At 36.8% G+C, this 22,184-nt stretch overlaps 1 protein-coding gene and 1 long non-coding RNA gene across 2 annotated transcripts in view; one reads left to right on the forward strand and one right to left on the reverse strand.

Annotated features, from left to right (window-relative positions):
- LOC309809171 overlaps window positions 1-22,184 on the reverse strand; it is a 193,395-nt gene that overhangs the window by 76,750 nt on the left and 94,461 nt on the right. The gene's annotated exons all lie outside the window — the stretch shown is intronic.
- HNMT (histamine N-methyltransferase) overlaps window positions 3,704-22,184 on the forward strand; it is a 39,191-nt gene continuing 20,710 nt past the window's right edge. Inside the window, exons 1-2 of the mRNA XM_082631531.1 lie at window positions 3,704-4,121; window positions 10,806-10,858. Coding sequence (XP_082487657.1) covers window positions 3,985-4,121; window positions 10,806-10,858 — 190 coding nt within the window. The 5' untranslated portion in view covers window positions 3,704-3,984. The remainder of the gene's footprint in view (window positions 4,122-10,805; window positions 10,859-22,184) is intronic.

Raw genomic sequence — 22,184 nt, forward strand, 5'->3', positions numbered from 1 at the left:
AGGTGACTTTTTAAATTTTTGGCTTATTAAATAGGAACTAAATTCTTAGACTATTTCTTCCTTGTCTTGTCTCATAATCACCCTTAAACATTTCATATAAGCTTTACATCTCTAGAATATCACTGTTTTCTACAGCTTTTAACATTTTTGTCTACTCATCCACCCCTCTCCCTCTTAACTAATGATTCCCCAAATATTTCTTCTGCGTTATTTTGTTTGGTTTGTTTCCTCTCTGGGTATTTTGGGCCTTTTTTTTTTCTGTTATAAGTTAATTAAAACAAAACCATTATAAACTGCATGTCAATAAAGTGCAATTGAAGCAACTATGCCATTAAAAACAAGACATATGGCATATCATCACCTATGTGAGTTTAAGCAATTTACATTGATAAAATATGGCCAATGATATTTCATGTAAAGTCAAGGGGCTGCCTATCCAGAGACTATCTTTAGGTTATCAATTATCTACAGTCTTTGGATACAGTGGCTCTCTTAGGTATGAATCTATCTATTTTCAGTTTCACAAGCTCACAGTAATTTATTTTTTTAAAAGATGAAGACTAATCAGAACTTCAAGGAACGTTAAAGATCATCTAGTCTACCTTCTTTTCTCGTATTTACATATAACATGGATGCGGGGGAAGGAAGCTTAGAGCACTTACGTTGTTTATCCAATGTTGTTTGGTTAGTAAGAGGCTAAGCTTGTATAACACTCAGGTCTCTTGCTTCTTGGCTTGTTTCTACACTCATGAGAAACTTAGCCAATTGTCCTGTTGAAACTAAGATTCCTGGTATCTATTATATTTGCCTGAAATTGCCAGTCTAATTGAGCTCTAAAATCTTATGTACTGTGATTTCAAACCTCCCTTCAAGACTACTGAGGTCACCTACTTGCTACATTTCAAACAAACCAACACACCAAGTAAGCCAATCAATTTGTATAAAAACATCTTCCTTCTCTTTTCTTGTTGAGAAAAAATAAAATGAACTCTTCTAACTATTTGATTATGATAATTTAACAACATTACCATTGTCATATACATATATGCTATGCTATGGGGCATATTACTAAGGATAAGAAGCCAGTCCAATAAGAACTGTATTCAGAAGACTATATACCAGGGTGAATGAGAGAGCCAAAAAATGCTATGTACAATAAAAGTGGGTCCTTAGAATTCTGCTTATGTATATTTTTATCTTTGGTTCATTTGTTTGTTTTTTTGGAATATCACATAAGTCTAATAAGAATAAAGCAATGGAATAGGAATATAAGAGCAATAAGAATAAACAAGGGAAACCCTTTGCTTCTTGACCTAGCACAGATAGTATTATATTAATAGGTGATTGGATCAATACAGAACTACTCCACTTTTGCTTTGTTCTAGTCTTCTCTACCATGGAAAATAATCCTTATGTTGGAAAGCTACAAAGTGGTGAGAGGTAATAGGATGTAATTTTTTTAAAATGGTCCATGGAGCTCAACAACATGAATTTGGATCCAGACTCTTCTCTCATGAGTTATATGATCTTGTACAACTTATTTGCTCTGAGTCTTGCTTGATGATATCAATAGTTTCATCCTCAGAGGGTTAGGAGTATTAAAGGCGATAATTCATGGAAGGCACTTTGACACAGTAACAACCTAATAAGTGGTAGGTAACAGGGAACAGAAGCCCAAAGTAGGTAAGAGAATATCTAAGAATTCTAAACTTGACAATCTTTCAAGGCCTAGAAGAATCGTATCCCAATGTACTAAAATAATTTTTAAAATCAATAATGATGCTATGGCCAGTAACCTTTGAGAAGTCATGGCAAATGATAGATGTGCTGGACTGTTTGCCCCAATTTTCAAAAAAGAAGGGAAAACTTAGTCATTCCAACCAGCCTGCTAGATGTTTTAATCTCCAGGGACATTCCAGATTCATTATGGATTATGAAATGGATATTCTAAATACAATTTTAAAAGGTAGTTGTGATTGCTAAAACTAGCATTTAGTCAAGTGCAAGTCATGCTGAAAGTGTGACTCCTAATGCAGGAAAGTGGGTGAAAAAAAACAAAAAGAGAGAGACTCTCAGTATCATGAAAGCAACAAGAATGGAGAGGAAATCCTTAATGAGTCACACATGAAGAGCAGATTGTTGGGAAAGACATGCGAACAAGTGAGGCAGGTGAGGGCCTCAGGCGAAGACTGTTTTAGTTAAAGGTAGTTTTTAGTAGGAAGACAGAGGTTAAGGTTATGTCTTCTCAGCAGAATGGCACACAGTAGACCCTTACTAAATATTTGTTCAGTAGATGAATACATGAATGAATGATTTGGATTAAGTTCTAAAGAGAAGGGTGGAAAATGGTAATATAAGAATTAAAAGCTTGTGAGAGTCAGTATGAAGAAGGCGAGGCTCTTTGCATAGAGATGGGAGTTAAGTAGCACATGTATAGAGGCCTAGAGGTCGACCAACCAGGGCCACTGGGCCAAATCCAGGCCAGCACTTGATTTTGTGCAGCCCACGAGCTAAGAATAACTTTTACATTTTTAAATGATTGAAAAAAATCCAAAGAAGAGTAATGTTTTGTGACATGTGAAAATAATATAAAATTCAATTTTCAGTGTCCATACATAAAACCACTGCTTTTTTGTGGTTTTACTGTTGCAGAAGGAGCCAGTTATTAAGCAGTAATAATGTGCTAAGCACTTTATAAATGTTATTTATATAATTCTCACTACAACCTGTGAGATATAATTCACTCTTCCCATTTTACTGATGAGCAAACTGTTTCAGCCAAGTTCACACAGTTTATTAGTGGCAGAGTCAGAAACTATCAGTACATCCACAGTAATCTTGCCTTTCCAGAGTTTCCATTTCCTCCTAGGATGAAAGCACTGGCTCTAAGAGTAGTGAGACCATGAGATGTTTATTAAAGAGGGTTAAGGAGTGTGCTGAATGCTTAGAGGGCAGCTTTGGACCTGAATCAGAGGAAGAGAATGGTTTAGGCAGACACATTTCTAAGAGAGGTATATGAATTTAATTCTCATAAGTCCTTCATGATTTGGATACTATTATTAACATCCCATGTTGGATAAGGGGTGGATTTCTTAAAGACCATTTCCCAGGTAAAAGGCCCAGCATGTGGACACTCAAACGCTTTGGCTCTTTTGATGGGTGACACCACTGGGCCTCCAAAGGCTCATCCAATCCTACATTTCTAGGATCCCACGTTCAGAAGCACTTAGGGAAGGCTTCCTATGGATTGAAGGATTCCAGTGTCCTGCATTCTTCCCTGAGACTTCTTTCTCTGCCCCGTCCTCCTCTCCCCCATCTTCACCTCCCAACTAGGCTTCTCAGACCTTTCAGTTAATAGCCCTGTTCCTGAATCACAACAAATCAATCAGCATATGAAGAAATGCAGCAGAGTTTAAAGTTCAAGTGTTTAGGGATGTGAAGGCATGAAACTCTCCTAACAGAAAGCCTGGAGGCAGATGACAATCTTTTGTCAAAGATTCTGCAGCTGTAGATTTCTGGAAGCGGTTTGTAACCTTGGAGCTGGGCTGTTTATTCCTGCCTTTGCTGCCTTTGGCGCTGAAAGCAGCCACTTTCCCACTGGGAACTTACTGGCTGGCCCCTGCTGCCAAAACAGGAAGTGATTTGAGTGTCGTCTGTTTTTAGGACTTTCTTAACGTCAAGAGTTTTAAAACAAGTTTCAGCAGTGGATTTACTGCTTTGCTTTACTTTACTACTCATTTCTTCTAAAACGCCTGTGCCGGGGTTAAAGTCTCAGGGGCAAAGTCCTGTACAAATAGTCACTTAGTAACGAGCTTTGCAAACCCAGCCTCTCCAGCACGTTAAATTCAAAGCAGGGCTTTTTTGTGGTTTTTGGTTTTTTGGATAGAAACTGGTGAGGGTGAAGATAGAAAGAAGGAACAGGGAAGAGAAGGAAGAGAGAAGTTAGACCTCACTTTCCTCCTTGTCTTTCTCAGAAAACCAAACATGGCATCTTCCATGAAGAGCTTGTTTTCTGACCACAGCAGATATGTTGAATCTTTCCGGAGGTTTCTCGACAATTCCACGGAGCATCAGTGCATGAAGCAATTCATGGATGAGAAGCTGCCGGGCATAATAGCAAGGTAACCAAAAAAAAAAAAAAAAAAAAAAAAAAAAAGGCCGTTTTTGTCCCAGGGACAAGCCTCAGTCTCGTTCTGTGCAGTGATAGATGGGTCAAGGCCATCCCGGGAGGCTGGGCGCGGGGATAAGAACGAGGTACTGACAGCCGCCCCGCTCGACCCTCCGGTGCCCCTTCTCCTGCCGCATTTCAGTTAGACGCTTGCTTGAAACGTTCAAAGGCTCTGATTTGTGCTGGATTTCCAGCTGCTCGGAGATAAGCGTTAACCATCTGAAGGCACAAATCCACGTTCCTTTGGGAAAAGATAAGATCCCAATCTTTGAGCCCAGACTTTTCAGCCCTCCTCTAAATTTTACCTTCAAAAAAAAAAAAAAAAAATCCCCAACGGAGTCTAGTATTTTTGCATTAGAATCAAATAATTACCAAATACTATTTACCCCTGAGGATTGAGTGGGTGCCTCTCAATTCTGTTAATACCCATTTAAATTCATTTTCCTTATCCATTATAGTTACCACTCTCCAAAAAAAAAAAAAAAATTGTCTTTTACTTTCAACTTAATATTAGCAATGTGGCCCTAAAAAAGCATTTTCTCATTATCAGTGAAACTCACTAGTGTCTATCCTTCTCGCAGATTCCTTTTTTTTTTTTTTTGGTGATTAATGTGTTCAATTTGTGCCAGAGCTGATAAGCATTATGAGAGCAACAGATTTCACATGGCAATGATAATCAAATCACCTATCTGGGGGTGCGTTGCTGTAACTTACTCTGCGCTTCAGGAAATAATGATGGAAAACTGGGAAAAATGGCTGGGGATCCAATTTGCAACTGGAAAGGAAAGCTTCCTATCAGCAAAGGAAACTGATTATTTTTATCTTTTGCTGGATTTTTCTATTGTAGGCCTGTAATTCTTTCACCAGGACAGTTAACTCCACCTGACCAGAGAAGGCATTGTTGGATGTATATAGAATTTTATTTCCCTTTCTATCTTCTATTTTTCATGGTTCAGTTTTTAAATGTTTTTTTAACTTGAATATCATATATTAATAAGTAATAAGTAATAGGATAACAATGCAAAAATCAAAGCAGACAGCAAATACAATTTCTTATCTAGGAACTAATTATAGTTTACTTCTTTGAGTCTTTTTGTTCATTTCTAAAATTAAAGGTAATGAGTTAATTTCTGAGTTCTTTTGCAGTACTAAGCAACTGTGTTCATGTCTGTAGCTTATGCAGATCCTTGGTTTACTTCAGCCATCCGTTTGGTTTGGAGACATACTATGGATGCTTAGAGTAACAACAACAAAAATAGTGGTTCCTTGCCTTACCCACTTCCATTCCTGATTCGGGCTTTCCGGAGACAACCACTTTCAACACTCTGAAAACATTTGATTGTTGCTTATGGAATTTTCTTTCCTAATTCTAAATAACATGTTATTCTCTTTCTTAATTTTGATGTATTAAAGTAGCTAAATAAACATGCACATCCCTCTCCCCATCATGTCAATACAACATATATATATAGTGGGTATATATAATATATACGTGTATGTATATATATATATATATATATGTCTAAATTCTGGTTAATTTGTTTATATATCATTTTGCCTGTGTAAATATTTTTCATAATTGAACAATGCATTTATACTATCATTACTATTATCATTATATTTCCTTTCATGTACAGCCTTTTGTTTTTCCTAGAGTTAACTATTGTCTTGATTTTAGTTTATTTACTTAGCTTCCTATGTACCTATCACTACTTATACCCCAAGCAGAAGTATGAATCTCCTCTCAATATATTCCAACAGATCAAGTAACCTGTTGATTTTTCCTCATGGGAACATCTTTTCTGGAGTTCTCTGTTCTTTTTTCCAGTCTGGGTTGATTTGCTTTTGGCCTGTTATACAAGTATTGATGAGGAATTTATTTCATCTTCTAGAAATTCCCTTCTCTCTCCAGTACTGAATTCCTGGCTTCTGGATCTCATGCTGTTTTTTTCTTGGTTTCTTTAGTCTTTTTTTTTTCTTCCCTGCTAATCCTTTAAGAGCTTTCTAAGAAAGAGTGCATGGGAGGTAAATTTTTTGAGACTTTGTGTATTTAAAAATGCTTTCACTCCTTGCTCATCATTGTTAGATACTTAGATAGTTTGGGTATAAAACTCTACAATGAAAATGATTTTATATCAGAAATTTAAAGATATTTTTCCATGGTCTTGTAGTTACTGTTGAGAGATCTAATGCCATTCAAATTCTTCAGCTTTGGTTTGTGACCTTTTTGTTGTTTTTTGTTTTTTAGGATCTTCTCTCATATCTAGTATTCTGAAATTTTAAGATGATGAGTTATGGTGTGGGTCTTTCTCACCCATTTTTGTGAGTAGTCCCTGGGCCATTTCAATTAAGATCAGATCCTTCAGTTTAGGGAAGCTTTGGTATTATTTAATCATTCCTGCCCTCTGTTTTTTTTGTTTTTTTTTTCCTTTCTTTCTGGAACTTCTATCATCAAACAGAAGACTTTCTCAGTTGATTCTCTAATTTTCTTATATTTCCAGTTTTCACAATTTTATCTTTCAGCCCTCTATTGTTTGCTATTGTATTTTTAATTTCCAAGATGTTCCTTTTTTATAGCATCCTGTTCGTCTTTCATAGATATAATACCATCTTTTATCTATTATAAAATTTTCCTCTGCTCTCTGCATGTTTCTTCTAAATTCTCCTTTTCTGTTTCTTTTGGTCTCTCTCATGTTAGGGGAGCTCCCCAACTACTGATGAGTCTTGGTTGTCCATCCAATCAAATAATGAGGCACTAAAAATTAGTTCAGGTCCTCTTTGTGTATGTACAGGAACAGTCTGTTGAGCAGTTGGCTCACTGTAGTAATCGATGTAGATTTTGCACTTGATGGGAGATTCTCAGATGCCAATATAGATAAGTTTATTTAGTGAAATGGATTATTTTTTCACAGAGGAATTATTCAATCCCCTATCTGGAGGTGGTAAGCAGGGTGAGGATGGTTACAGCATACAGCTGTAAATAGTAAAGTTTGTTGTTGTAACATATAATGCCTTTAGATCCTTGCCCAGAAAATAGCAAGTTTTCAATAATTCTTAGTTATCATCATAATATATGAAATAGGATGATAATAGTATCTAACTCATAGAGGAGTTGTAAGAATTCAAAGAGTTAATTCACTACAGATGACCAACAGGCACATAAAAAGATGCCCAACATTGCTAATTCTTAGAGAAATGCAAATCAAAACTACAATAAGGTACCAACTCACTCTGGTCAGAATGACCATCATTAAAAAGTCTACAAATAACAAATGCTGGAGAAGGTGTGGAGAAAAGGGAACCCTCCTACACTGTTGGTGGGAATGTAAGTTGGTGCAGCCACTATGGAAAACAGTATGGAGGTTCCTCAGAACACTAAAAATAGAATTACCATATGATCCAGCAATCCCACTCCTAGGCATACATTCAGGCAAAACTATAATTCAAAAATATACATGCACCCCTATGTTCATAGCAGCACTATTCACAATAGCCAAGACATGGAAACAACCTAAATGTCCATCAACAAATGAATGGATAAAGAAGATGTGGTACATACACACAATGGAATACTACTCAGCCATGCCATTTGTGGAACTTCCCTGGTGGCGCAGTGGTTAAGAATCTGCCTGCCAATGCAGGGGACATGGCTTTGATCCCTGGTCCAGAAGATCCCACAAGCTGTGGAGAAACTATGCCTGTGCACCACAACTACTGAGCCTGTGCTCTAGAGCCCGCAAGCCACAACTGCTGAAGCCTGCACACTCTAGGGCCCACGTGCCGCAACTACTGAGCCTGCATGCTGCAGCTACTGAAGCTTGTGCTCCTAGAGCCCATGCTCAGCAACAAGAGAAGCCACTGCAGTGAGAAGCTGTGCACTACAACAAAGAGTAATTAGAGAAAACCTGCACGCAGCAACAGAGACCCAATGCAGCCAAAAAAAAAAAAAGAAAAGAAATAATGCCATTTGCAGCAACATGGATGCAACTAGAGATTATTACACTAAGTGAAATAAATCAGAAAGAGAAAGACAAATGCCATATGATATCACTTATATGTTGAATCTACAGTGTGACACAAATGAACCTACCTAGGAAACAGAAACAGAATCACGGACACAGAGAACAGACTGGTGGTTGCCAAGGAGGAGGGGGTTGGGGGAGGGATGGAGTGGGAGGTTGGGGTTAGCTGATGTGAGCTTTTTTTTTTTTTAATAAATTTACTTATTTATCTATTTATTTATTTTTGGCTGCCATGGGTCTTCGTTGCTGCGTGCGGGCTTTCTCTAGTTGAGGCGAGCAGGGGCTACTCTTCATTGCGGTGCACAGGCTTCTCATCGCAGTGGTCTCTTCCACTGTGGAGCACAGGCTCTAAGCACACAGGCTCAGCAGTTGTGACACACGGGCTCAGTACTGTGGCACGCAGGCTCAGTACTTGTGGCTTGTGGGCTCTAGAGCACAGGCTCAGTAGTTGTGGCGCACGGGCCCAGCCACCCCGCGGCACGTGGGATCCTCCTGGACCAGGGATCGAACCTGTGTCCTCTGCATCGGCAGGCAGACCCTCAACCAATGCACCACCAGGGAAGTCCCAGATGTGAGCTTTTATATACAGAGTAAATAAACAACAAGGTCCTACTGTATAGCACAGAGAACTATATTCAGGATCCTACGATAAACCATAATGGAAAAGAATATAAAAAAATAATGTATATATATGTATAATTGAGTCACTTTGCTGTACAGCAGTAATTAACACAACATTGTAAATCAACTATACTTCAATAAAATTTTTTTTTTAAAAAAGAGTTAAGTCATATAAATCACTTAGCTGTGCCTGGAATAATAATAGTAAGTTGAGTGCTTGTCATGTGCAGACACATTTCTAAAAGATTCACATCAGTTATATCATTTAATCCTCACAACTCCTCCATAAGGCAGATACTATAATTATAACCCTATAAGGTAGGTGGTATTATTATCCTATTTCTTAGAATCAGTAATAAAGGTACAGAGAAGTTAAATAACTTGCTCAAGGTTACATACTAGAAGCTAGGATTTCAACCTAGGTGCTCTGTAACCTCGCTATGCTAGCTAGTGATAGAAGCATTTTTAAGAATTAACCAAGAGCACAGACAGGGATGGGTGTATTAGGACTCATGATTATGAATTGGAAGATAATTAGAACTGAGGAAGGCAACTCATTCATAGGTGTCCTTGACTCTGTGTTTCCCAGTGTCCTTAAGAACTCTGCTTCAATCTGTCTTCTTCCTATTACTCTGGGCAGGTTCTTCACTTTAGCCAAAAACTAGGCTTCTTTTCCATCCTGAAGCACAAACAAACAAGCACCATTCTTTCAGTTCATGTTTCCTCTCTAGCAGTCTCCCTTTTTCGTTCTCACTCTTTCATCCTTTTTCAAAAATCTCTAGATCTTCTTCTTCTTTATTGATTTCACTTTTAATCCCACTGCCATCTGACTCCTGCCCTCAACCACCTTTTAAAGCTGCTATTATCAAAGATATTCATATTGCCAAATTCAATGGAGAGTTGTCCTTTTTTTATGTTCTAGTAGTACAGTCTGCCACGTACAATGGCCTTTTCCTTCTCTAATTCTCTTATCATCTCTCTGAGCTTTACTGCTTTCCTCTCTGTCTTCTTTGTGTGTTCCCCATTATCCCTTGACTTTTAAAAGTTGGTATCTTGTCATAATCCCACTGCTCTTCTCTTTGCTATACCCTTGGGTGATAGAATCTATTCTCCTAGTTTCGACCATTACTATATGATAATTCTCCAGAATACATCATCAATCCTGATCTCTCTCCTACCCAGCTTCAATCTTGCATATCCAAATGTCTGTTGAATTCAGATTTATCAAAACCTCCCCCCAAAAAAACACACAAAAAACTGACAAAACATAAACTTGCCATAAAATCATATTGTCCAGCTTCCTTTTCAATACCACGCTTCACCCAGTCATCCAAATTCTCAACGTGGCAGGCATTGTGCACCTTGTCCTTTTTCTGACCCCTCATTTTTTTTTTTTTTTACATCAGTTTAAAGAAAGTCCTACTGTTGCATCCCAGTCCATCAATTCCACTCTATCTCTGCATAGAGCCATAATACTGGGCTTTTTTGTCTCACATTTCAACTTAAGAGCAAAGTGGTCTTTTCATTTTTATGTATCAGTGCTTAGGATAGGCACATAATAAATGTTTAATAAACATTTGTTTATTGAAAGGAAGTTAGCAAGAAGAAGGAAAGGAGGCAAATATCAGAGAGAGTATGAATCACCTTAGCCTTTCTCCCATCTACAATGAATGGCTTATATATTACCAGACTCAAAGCCCACTTTTTCTGTTTTTGTTCTCCGAACAATCTTCAAACAAATGCTATTTCCTACCTCTGAGATGTTTATAGTGCTGTTTCTAAAAGTATCCCAGTTCAACATTGGTAATAAGTGGAACCTTCTAAAGATTTCTGAAGACAGCAATATAACCACTGAAATGATTGAGGCCTTTCTTGTTGGCCTAGTTTTTGTTCACTGTAATTTTAGTCTGTTCTCTTCAACTAGACTTGATAATCAGATTTTACAAACCACCTGGCACATTTTCCTTAAACTACATTTTTTTTTTCTTTTTCAGTATTGGAGACACAAAATCTGAAATTAAGATTCTAAGCATTGGTGGAGGTGCAGGTATGAATAACACATTTTAAAATTTGTATTTCGCTCTAAACATCATGCTGTCTGACAGCAATATTGTTCATTCTTTAGGAAAGCCATTTTCCTTTGCTTTTGGCAGAGATTAGTTTATTAAAACTAGTAAGAGACATACTACTTCAACTAAGATTAATGTCCGCATAGATTTATAGGGTTTAGGACAGCGGCCTTCATTATTATCTATGATATGGATACATGTGGCTTTCTTATTTTTTTATATAAATGGAAAAAATATAGGATAACTTTGAGGATAACTTTGATCCAAAATGATTTAACTGTTCACAGAAAAGGGAAATTTCATAAGACATTCCTTAAGCTTGTGCCACTTAAAGCAAGGTCCATAGACTGGTTAATGGTTTGCAAACTATTACTGGTGCATGAGAAGATAAGTGTGCACTGGAATGTAAATCAATGCACAGCTCCTTTCACTGAGAAAGCATTGCTATGGGGAAAAATATGCTTAATGACATAGTTAATTTACACTCTTGTGACCCCACTGTTTTTGAGTTGCACTGCCCTAAACCATTCCCTTCCTCTGGCTCAGTTCTAAAGCTGCCCTCTAAGAATTCAGCACACTCCCCAACTCCCTTTCGTAAGCAGTTCATGTTCTCATTACTTAGAGCCAGTGCTTTTATCCTAGGGGAAATGGGAAGTCTGGAAAGACAGGTTAATGTGGGTGTAGTTTCTGACTCTGCCACTAATGAATTGTGTGAACTTGGCTGAAACATAAGCTTCAGTTTGCTCATCAGTAAAATGGGAACAGTGAATTGTCTCATAGGTTTGTAGTGAGGTTTATATAGATTAGTTTATAAAGTGCTTCTATAAGGTGGAGGTAGGTCCTTTCTGCAAAAATAAAACAAGAAAATTCATCTCCAGACTTTGCCTCATATCAAACTCCTGAGTAGTATTTGCTTTACTTTTAAGTTGCTAGTCATCTGGAGGTCCGAGTTAACATAATAATAATATATATATTATATAATATATATGATATATTAATACTATAATAATATAATATAGTCATATATTATTTATAATATAATATATCCATATATAATAATATATAGTCATATATAATATTTAAACATATTATTCATATGTTTATATCCTTATTATTGTTTTCATTTGAAATAACCATGGAGTGATGGTTAGTATAGGTTACAACTTGGTAACAAGTGGACACTACATTACCACTTGTCACATAGTGCCAAATGGTAATCTCTTGAGTCTTCTAAGGGTAATGTTCTAATCCTACATGAATGAGTTGAATTGTGCCCATCTTAACACAAAGATAACCAAGAGCCCTCTAATGGAATAGGATAGCTAGTTTTTGATGTCATCATTTGCTCATTTTTCATAAAATACACTGTAATATAATGTAATAAGGACTGACTCTTAAAATAATTCTACATTATTATCATCTTTCACCAAGAAAACAGAAACCAACAAGGACAGGTAATGAAAGATACTGTCATGAATGATCTAATACAGTGTGTTTAAGCTAAAATACTCTATTATTGCTTGTGATATTTTATGTCCTAAGGTTTATAAGAGTGATGAATTGCCCAAAGAGTGTCCTATTAATTCGTTTAACCAAGACAGTCATTTTCAGTGTGTTTTGCAAATGAATTTCAGGCAACCACAGGCAATGAGACTATCATTTGATAGTGTCACTTGTGCTTGGACAAGAAAAGAAGCCCTACAAGGAAAAGTAATTAAAAACAATCTCTACCGTGGCCAAGTTAATTGACCTTTTAATATAAAGTTAATTGAATTTCTAATGTAAATTTATCAAGATGCTTATAAGCTATCTAGAGAAAGGAACATTTGCCCCACACAGTGACTCCTTACATAAAGGTGCACATAGGGGCTAATACAGAGAACTTTTCCAAACAGAGGAAGCAGCACTTGGTGTTCTTCTGACTGAGCCCTAACATTGTATTAATAACAAGCTCTGCCTTGGGGAAAATATGGGTGCCCTTTAAGCTCATTCTTCATAAGAAACTGATCAGAAACATAAGAACTGCAAGAGAAATTCAAGCTGTAAATACTTAGTCTTCACTGCTCAAGTAAGTTACATGAAATCAAAAGCAAGGCACTTAAAACCCCTAGGTCTAGAGGTCCTTGGCATGAAAGAGTAGTGTTTTGGGGGAAAGGACACCTCACTCAGTTAGTCTGAGTGCTTATATACCAACTGGGAGATGCTTATCTAATAATCTGTCATTGCCTAACTGCAAGGACTGCGTGCGCAGAAGAAAAATACATTATTATATAGTGAGGAACTTCCTGTACTTGCCTTAGAGAAATGGGTTTGCCGCATGTTTCACAATCTACAGTGTGCCTGAGACTTTTGCATTATCCTGTGGCTTAGGTATCCTTCCAAATTAGTGTCTGAACTCCAGTCCTTGGCAAATGAGGCCATTGGCCCCATCTGACACCTTGTACTCAGCTCCCATAATGCATTTTACAGGGTTCTACTCTGGTTTTAGCTTATGGGTCTCTCTGGTTTTACTTCCTGGATGTTTTCTTTTGGATGTCCATATACCTACAGATCCTATTCTGCATATCTTTGGTGCAAATACTCTCTCTATATTTGTAATTGTGATACCATTCTCACCATCATGATGAAAAAACACACCAAAAGCAAACAAACTAAAAACTTCCCTAAATCAAATTGCTGCATTTATATCACTTAATGTTCATATTCTTTGGGGGCCTGTTTGATTTTCTTCTCGGAAGCATGAGCAGGGGCTGCTATGCACCCTATCTGTCTTCTGTCTCTTCTATAGAGGTTGGTATTTGGGTGGAGAGGGATTTCATAATTTAAGAGAGAATGTAAGGTTTTAGAAGAAGGTGTTTGGGGCTGCCCTGGTGGCGCAGTGGTTGAGAGTCCGCCTGCCGATGCAGGAGACACGGGTTCGTGCCCCGGTCCAGGAAGATCCCACATGCCGCAGAGTGGCTGGGCCCGTGAGCCATGGCTGCTGATCCTGCGCGTCCAGAGCCTGTGCTCCACAATGGGCCACAACAGTGAGAGGCCCGCATACCGCAAAAAAAAAAAAAAAAAAGAAAAAGGTGTTTGGCAATTCAGTTCAGAAGCCAAGCAATTATTAGGGCTCTGAGCAGTTCAAAAGAAAGGAAGTTGATGGAAAACTTTTCCAGGTCTTCTTACTTACTTACTTCCATGTAAGTGATCTACTACATCAGTGAAATACAATTGATAAGCAGCACTGTTATTTATAGATTATATATTTAATGTCAGGAGAATGTTTGAAATAAATATTATATGTATCTACAAAATAAAGAGAGGAAATCAGGAGAAAAACAAATCATGTACAGAAATATAGACCATATAGCTTTTACAAAGGCCAAATAGAGAAGTGTAACGCTGTATGTGTATGTGCATAAGTTTGTATGCTTTCATGAAACAAAGTGAGCAATGAGAATGCTTTACTTTATTCGAGGTCTTAGAGTATTCATATCAACAATTTTTTTTTTTTTTTTTTTTTTTTTTGGTGGCTTGTGGGATCTTAGTTCCCTGACCAGGGATCGAATCCGTGCCCTCGGCAGTAAAAGCACTGGACCGCCGGGGAATTCCCAATTGTTTTTAGCTATTGAGAGCAACCGCATTGTATTCTAAGTCTCATAGAACATGCTTTTTTGGTCCATCTTCAACACTGATGCTTCTTAAAATTAAACCACCCAATGGAGCTTCTTCATTATTCAACTTTTAATGAGTGTTGTCTTTATGTTTGATGGTACATGAAGAAAAAGAAACCCATACTCTTTTTGGTAAGGGAGAATGCTGTTAATTTATAGTGCACATTTTATACATGGAAAAAGGTTCCAGAAGGAGTAATGGGCAATGTTTTCTCCTTGCTCTGGGCTTTGCTTCAAGGATAATCATTTTATCTGCTGCATTGTTCAGTTCTTATGTTCAAATGCAAGAAAATTTTATAAGGTTTAGACAGGACTCAAATAATCTCATTTTATCCAGCTCTCTACTTTTATTTTTATTAACCTATTATGTACCAACTCAGGTGTCATAACTTATATAATAGTATATATATAAATTTTTAATCCACTGAAGCAATTCACATATGAAACACAGGTGGTATAAACCCTTTTATAACATTTTTTGGAAAATAATTATGCTGACATATGTTGAGTTAGGTTGTCTTCTTATTCTGTAATATATAGACACCAACATTACTACAGAGATTAAAAAACAGAAGAGAATTTAGAGACCATCAATACCCTCATTCTACAAACAAAAAGCCTGAGAACCATCAAGGCAGAATAAAACCCAAGTCTCTTGATTGTAGTCCAGTCCAACAAACTATAATAAATAGATATAAAAGTTAATTATCGACTTGGCAAAAGAGAGATTCGGTATTTAGTAAAGACCAGCTATTTGAAAATCTAATTTTATCAGATTATTAATCTTGTTTCCCTTCATAAATGACATGTTAAGGTGACCCTGAAGTTTAAGCTAGGTGGATAGAAGTAGAAAAATGTAATTAAGGCAAGAACTGGAAGAGCCAGTGTATCCAGTTTAGAAGCAGGAGCTGGTAGGAAGCAAAGGTTAATGTTTCCAATGGTCTAGAGTAATCCAACAGTCTATATCAGCAACTAAGGAATGACTGGGGAAATATAGGGAATTGGGGGATTTTCTTTGCCTAGAAAAAGAATTTGAATGTGCTTATTGTCATCTTCAGATATTTCCTATTGAGCAAACCACAGAATATTTGCCCATAAAGGGCCAGTGGTTAAAAGAGAGAGATTTCTTTGTTCGGTATTAGAATTTACTAATGATCAAACCTGTTCAGAAATGAAAGCACACATCTTGGGATCTAAAGAGCAGTCACTCTAGGAGTACTAGCTTAGGCTGGAAAAACACTTTGCACATATGCTATGGAAAGGAATCAGGCACTGATTTCTTGGATGTTTGGGCCATTAAAGGTGCTTTCAGTCCAGAAAATCTATGATCTTATGAGTAACCTTCCAGAAAGAGGTAGGCATTTCTCCAGAGTGGTGTGGCTAACACCATGTTTGGTTATATTGAAGAAGTAGAGTTTAAATAGGACTTCTAGACATGCAGACGATTTTTGTCTGGATTCTAATTGCTTTCTAACTTGACATGAGTAAGAACTGTTTTACTTATGTGAAGCATGCTAGCACTTATTCCATAACCGGAAGGATATGGACTCTAGTCAATTATTAATCTGTAGGATTTAGGACTGTCTACTTCAGATAATTTGGGGCATCAGATATAAAGTATTGTTAAAGGCATTCATAATTATGTTATTTTGAAAAAAACTATTCTACATATATAAATTCAGCAAAATAGTTTACCTCATTGTATTGTATTTAAAACTTTCAGTGAACATGAAAGTACTGTTAAAGACAGACACAGTACAGAATGGAGAGACGTGAACATAATGCTACAATACTGGAGCCACTGTCATTAAAACGAAAATAAACAAGATTGTTTTGGCTAATCCAATAAGGCCTGAAACAGGAAAATGGGGATAATGAGCAGAGTGAAGACAAAACTATCATTATCTGCAGATTAAATGATTGTATACTTAGAAAAGCAAATAAACTCAGTTGTATAGCCTTAAAATTAATAAGAATGCAGTAATGGCCTGATAAAGGTAAAATAGGAAGAAAACAATATGGTAGATACACATTTCTTTTTTTGTCAACATCTGAGTGTTTTTCATTTACAGTTTTGATTATTTTACAATGTACTAGAAAGTCTGTGGCATGTGGTTATGTGTAATTTTGCTGAAGGACAAGTTCATATCTTCCCAGTTCTTGTGCCAGTTTGGGACACAGTCTCTTAGTCGGTGAATATGCTTCTACTTGACATACACTATTGAATAGAACTTTGTGATTTAATACACACAGTCACGTAACCCTGGTGTAGGGTGTCTGCTGTCATCCTCATTTTATACATGGTGAACCTAATCATATATGCCACAAGGGGATTGGGGGTCCTAGAGATTGGGGTCAATGCCCAAGGTCTTTTGAGGCTTTGTCTCTATTAACGATAACAAACTGATAGAAATGGTAAAAAAAAAAAAAAAAAACTGGATTGCTGAGCTACTAATATATTCAGTACAAAATATAATAAACCTATTTGAAGAAAAGTTCAAATTTTTACTGAGAACAATTTGAGAAGATTTAAAAAGCAAATATGCAATAGTGATGAGGTTACAGTGACATGAAAGCTTTCATGTACAAAAGGTAAGAGTTTGAAATGAAACGAAGTTTTCCTGACAGTAGCGTGGCATTATATATCAAGAACAGTTCTGATATTCATCTATTGCAGAAGGCCCTTGTGATGCTCATTGTTAAAATACTGACATACTTGGTAAATAGCCAATCCCTGATGTCCCAACACAGCCCCTGCTGCTGCTTCAGCCTCTCCTCATAGTTTCTGTACATCCTCTCCACCCACCCTGTACCTCAGCCCCCCACCTCCAAGAGTTCCAGCAATTGGACTGGTCTTGCCTACCCAGAGGGCCCCTGAGAATGTTCTTTAGTTCTTTAGCCTGCATCCTTTCTCAGCAGCTAGCTTCTGACACCTTTTTTTTTGTTTGTTTTGTTTTATTTTATATCACCAAAGATCAAGGATCTCATTCTAATCATTAATTCTGGTTCTTGGAATTAATCTGCAAAGAGATTTTTGCACAAAAATTCACAGTTCATTGTCAGATGCTTCAGAATAGCAAAAAAACTTAAAACTAAGTATAACTATACATATAAAACTATATATAAAAATGTATTTCTATGTATAAATACATATTCATATATATTTCCACATATAAATGCACACATTTATATATTTTTAGATATATACTTTTATTTATATTATATATAAAAGGTTAATAATGAAATTGATTATTCCACATACCCGTTTTTGAGAATACGAATAGCACTTTCAAATAAATTTTGATATATTCATGGTTTAACTCTCAAGTGGGAAAGTCAAAATAATTCTTATACATAATAATCATAACGGGTAAACTAAAGAAAATTATTTCCTCAAAGGGGAAAAAAACAACTTAGGAGAAAATAAACCAAAACATTAACCTTTGCTCTCTCCAGTAGTGAGATATTTATTTTATTTTTACTTTACACTTCTATGTCTTGAGTTTTCTATAGTATTAATTTTACAGCCAGGGACAGGAAAAATAAACCCAATTTAAATTATAATTTTATAGTTGATGAGAGATGATGGTAAAGAATAGACTCACTGACTTCTGACAGTTCCTTCAGCTGTTTGGCTGATGCCCAAAGCACTGCTCTGACACACGTTTTCATGACAATTTTCCTTTGGCTATTTCTGACTCACCAGTAATAGTATTGCACCCATACGAATACTTTAAGAACAATCTCGCTTGTGTTGTAGCGTACCAGAGCTTTTCTTCAGAGTCCATCTGTTCTCCCATGGCTGCTGCGAGAACATGGTGGCCATGGTGATGAGAGTGAGGGTGATGTGGATCAAGAGGATGGTGGTTGTCAGCTCTCTGGTCCTTCAGGTCCTTGATGTTTTCTGTTGATTATTTCTTGCTTTTTTTTTCTACAAGGGTAACAAGCTCTCAGACTTTACGCACACTAGGGTGGAAAATTTTCCTCAGTAACATTTGTGTTTTAACCACTATTAATGTGGCGGGCCAATGGTGTAAGGGTCAAATGAGAGATCGTGAAGGTTAAGAGCGCGTAAGAACACGGATGCATGCTGATATTGATGAAATCACACCAACTACGTGATTATCTTGGACTAACTTTGTCAGCTCAAGTAGTTTCATCTTATAAATCCTGTCTTTGGGCATGATGAAGGTAGAAGAAAGTTGCTACTTTATTAAGGGTAATTCAATATAACTTATAAACATCATAATATGGTAGGTATAGAATGTACCTCTCTATGTATGTGCTGAAGTAGCAAATATCTTTATGTTTAAAATGTATAAATTGAAAGGTAAGGCAAAACGCAGTCTTTTTTGAGTTGTTTATGAAATATCTCTACACTTCAGTGTTCAGCACCCTTTGGGACATTTTCTCTATGTTTGTGTTTCATAGAACATTTTGGTAGCATGGCTTTTCTTCTGAAGTTGCAAAGCAATCAGGCAGTATTGTTCCTGGGCCAACAGCCAGAAGACAAATGAGAGTAAATGGCAATGCCCTTTTGGCTCCAAATTTATATTTATAATCCCCTGCCTGAGACTCTCCAGCTATTTTAATATTCTACTCTTGTCTTTCCATACTGACAGAACTGCCTCCATATTGAGGCTCCCAGGGGGGCAAAAGAGAGAGAGAGAGAGAGAGAGAGAGAGAGAAAAGAGAAGGGATCTCGTCAAGAATGTTTTATCTTTTACACTGCAGCTCAGAATCAGATTGTTCTTGTTCTGGTTGCAAACCCATAGCTGAAATTATTTTTCATCACTAAGCAGAGAGTTATCTGGGCAATTTTTTTTCCCTAGAAACAATTTTTTTGTGCCTGATACTCTAGTAGAGGGAAAAAGGAAGATTGTAATCTTAATGCAACTGTAATAGAATAAAATTTTTCCTGCTGATACTCTAAAGAATTCACATATATTTTGATATTAGAAATGAAGCAAGAATAGATGGAAATCAAATGGCTGGAGATAACTTGACCAGTCTTTAATCCTCCACTTTCTTGGCATGGAGGATGTTCTTATTTGGGGCAGCCCCAGGGTTCTCAAGCTGGGCTTTGTGTTTCATTGAATGTAGCTCAGTCAGAAAGACAAGCCATCACGAATACATGATGAGTGCTCTTTCACAGTGTCATTTTATTATGGAGCTGCCCATTTAGAAAGGCAAATCTTCATTTCCTTCTTTCCCAGTCTCCTTCAGCCTTCTCTTAAATGTCACCTTTTCCTGGAGGCTTACATGACCACCCAACTGAAAATCACAGAGCTTCCCCTCATGGCTTCCCCTTGCTATTTTTTGCCTTGGTTTTCTCCATGGGACTTATCATCATCCATAATGGTTGGATGTTTTTGTCTATTTTATTCATTGCTGTATCTCCAGTGATTAGAACCTAGCATTTAGTAGGTGCTTAAAAATATTTGTTGAATTAATGTATAATAACTTTAATTTATTGAATTATTACTATATATCATAAACTGTGGTAAATTATCTCCATATAATGCCTTTAACATTCAGAGTGACCCTGCAGAGTAGACCATATTATCCCTAATTTACAGATATGCAATTTAAAGGGCAGAGATATTAACAAATTTGCATATTTCTAGTGAATACTAAATTTGAGTTCAATTTTCTCTATAGCCTCTAACTATTCCTTTCATATTTTTTTTTCCTTTTTAATCAAATGACCTCAGATTTCAAGCAAAAAGGCAACATTCCTCTGCTATCTCATGAAATATATCCTTGAAGTTCAGGGAGTGGAGAAAAGTTGTCTGGAAGATAATATCCCTACCTTTTCCCTATTTTTGAACTTTTTAAGTTCCACTGTCAGGTTTCAACTATATGTCGCTCTTCAAATATAGGTATGATGCATTTAAAATATGGCCCATGTGAAAGCAAGGTATTATAACCACAAAAATATCTGACTGTGAAATTAAGTAAAACACTCAACTTAGGTCAGAAAGGAGACATGGGAAGTCATACTATATAGTTGTAGCTGATTTGAGGGACGGAGTAGTACAAAGGAAAGAGATTTGCAAGGAAGGAGATTTTAAAAATTTAGTTTTCATTTAACTTCCCAAATCAAAAAGTCAGGATAGAAAATAACACAGGAGTGAACAGAACAGAAAAAAAAAAAAAAACACCCACAACCCAGCCTAATAGAAAAAAAACACAAAAAAACAAACAAAAAAAGCAACCCACAACTCAGACTAATAGAAAATAATCTTTGATTCATGCTGACACATGTTTGGATTTTCCTAACTTTGCTCAAGGTCCACATATTGATCAACTGAGAAAATCAGTTACATCATCATAAAATGCCCAGACTCCAAAATCATTAATTTGTTTTGCTAGTCACAAAAGGGGGTGCGGGAGGGAAGGAAAGAAAAGAAAAAAAAAAGAAGGATGGTATATTGAAAAGAGTTTACTTAATCCCTATAATTTTTCCATTTGTCACAGGAAACTTTGCAGATTTTGTTCCAAAGCTTTAGGGGGAAACGTAATAATAAGGCTTTAGTTAACTCAAACAACTGCTGGCCTAAAGGCTTAGGATGTCATCAATAAGTAGTCTACAATTGCCAGAATTATGATCAAGCAATGCCTAACGAGAGATCATATATGAAAGGAGACTGACTATAAAATGAATAAGTACTGCCTTATTCCTCTTAAATATTGTTTTCTGGACCTGAAAGTTAAGATTTCCAGAAGGCTCTGCAATGCACAATAAAAGCAGCAGACTGCTGGCTTCCACATTTCTTTTGTTTACCCTGAATTTGTGGAGAATTTCTGAGTTATTTGACTGATTCATTTCTAGTTTACTTTCCCCCATTCTTTTGGCATATTAGTTTGGCTTGGGCGCTCTTTAAAAGCCTTTATAGGGCATTTAACGTCTGATACTGGAACACATTCATAATGTTATGGCTCCTATTCAGAAGGATTCAGCCAAGAAAGAACAAATAATCTTCTTTCTTTTTTTTTTTTCATTGTTTGAATCTCTTTACTGTTGGCTCATGGTACTATAGGGTCTGATAACCCTTCACATGCTTTTCAGTGATTAATGATCAACCTGCTCAGTTGCTTAATCTAGCATTTTAGAGTCCTTGATACTTTTTAACAAACTCATTGGAATCAAGCCTTTGCTAGTGAATAAAATAAGTGAATTAAAGCAATAATTCAGATCAGGGAACACAAGGTTTTATCTGTGTTGCCAACTCCAGTCAAATAACTGGCAGCTTCTGTCTGAAGGATTCTGATGTTAATGCTAGGCTCTGTGAGAAAGACTACCGAGGTAGTTAGTGATGTGTGGAAGAGTTCGTGCCTAAGAGTCAGTCAGATGAAGTGAGGTGGTGAGGGAAGAGTCTTCCTGGCAGAGGAGAGAGCACAGGCAAAATGTATGGAAGAGTCATGATGTCAATGGGGGAGGGCGAGGGGGAGAGAGAAGCATAGAAATCCAAGAAATTCAGGGTTCCTAGAGACAAGAGTTTCAAAACATGAAGTTGTGAGAGATGAGAATAAGAAAGCAGGCAAGGTGGTCTGTGCTCAGTTAAGGAGTTTGGACTTAATCCAGTTGATTAGTCATCAGAAGGTTTTAACCTCAGAAATATTGGGCTTGCTTATTAGCTCAGGG

This window comes from Mesoplodon mirus (genome assembly GCF_964341445.2).
Source record: "Mesoplodon mirus genome assembly, chromosome: 8".
Taxonomy (NCBI): domain Eukaryota; kingdom Metazoa; phylum Chordata; class Mammalia; order Artiodactyla; family Ziphiidae; genus Mesoplodon; species Mesoplodon mirus.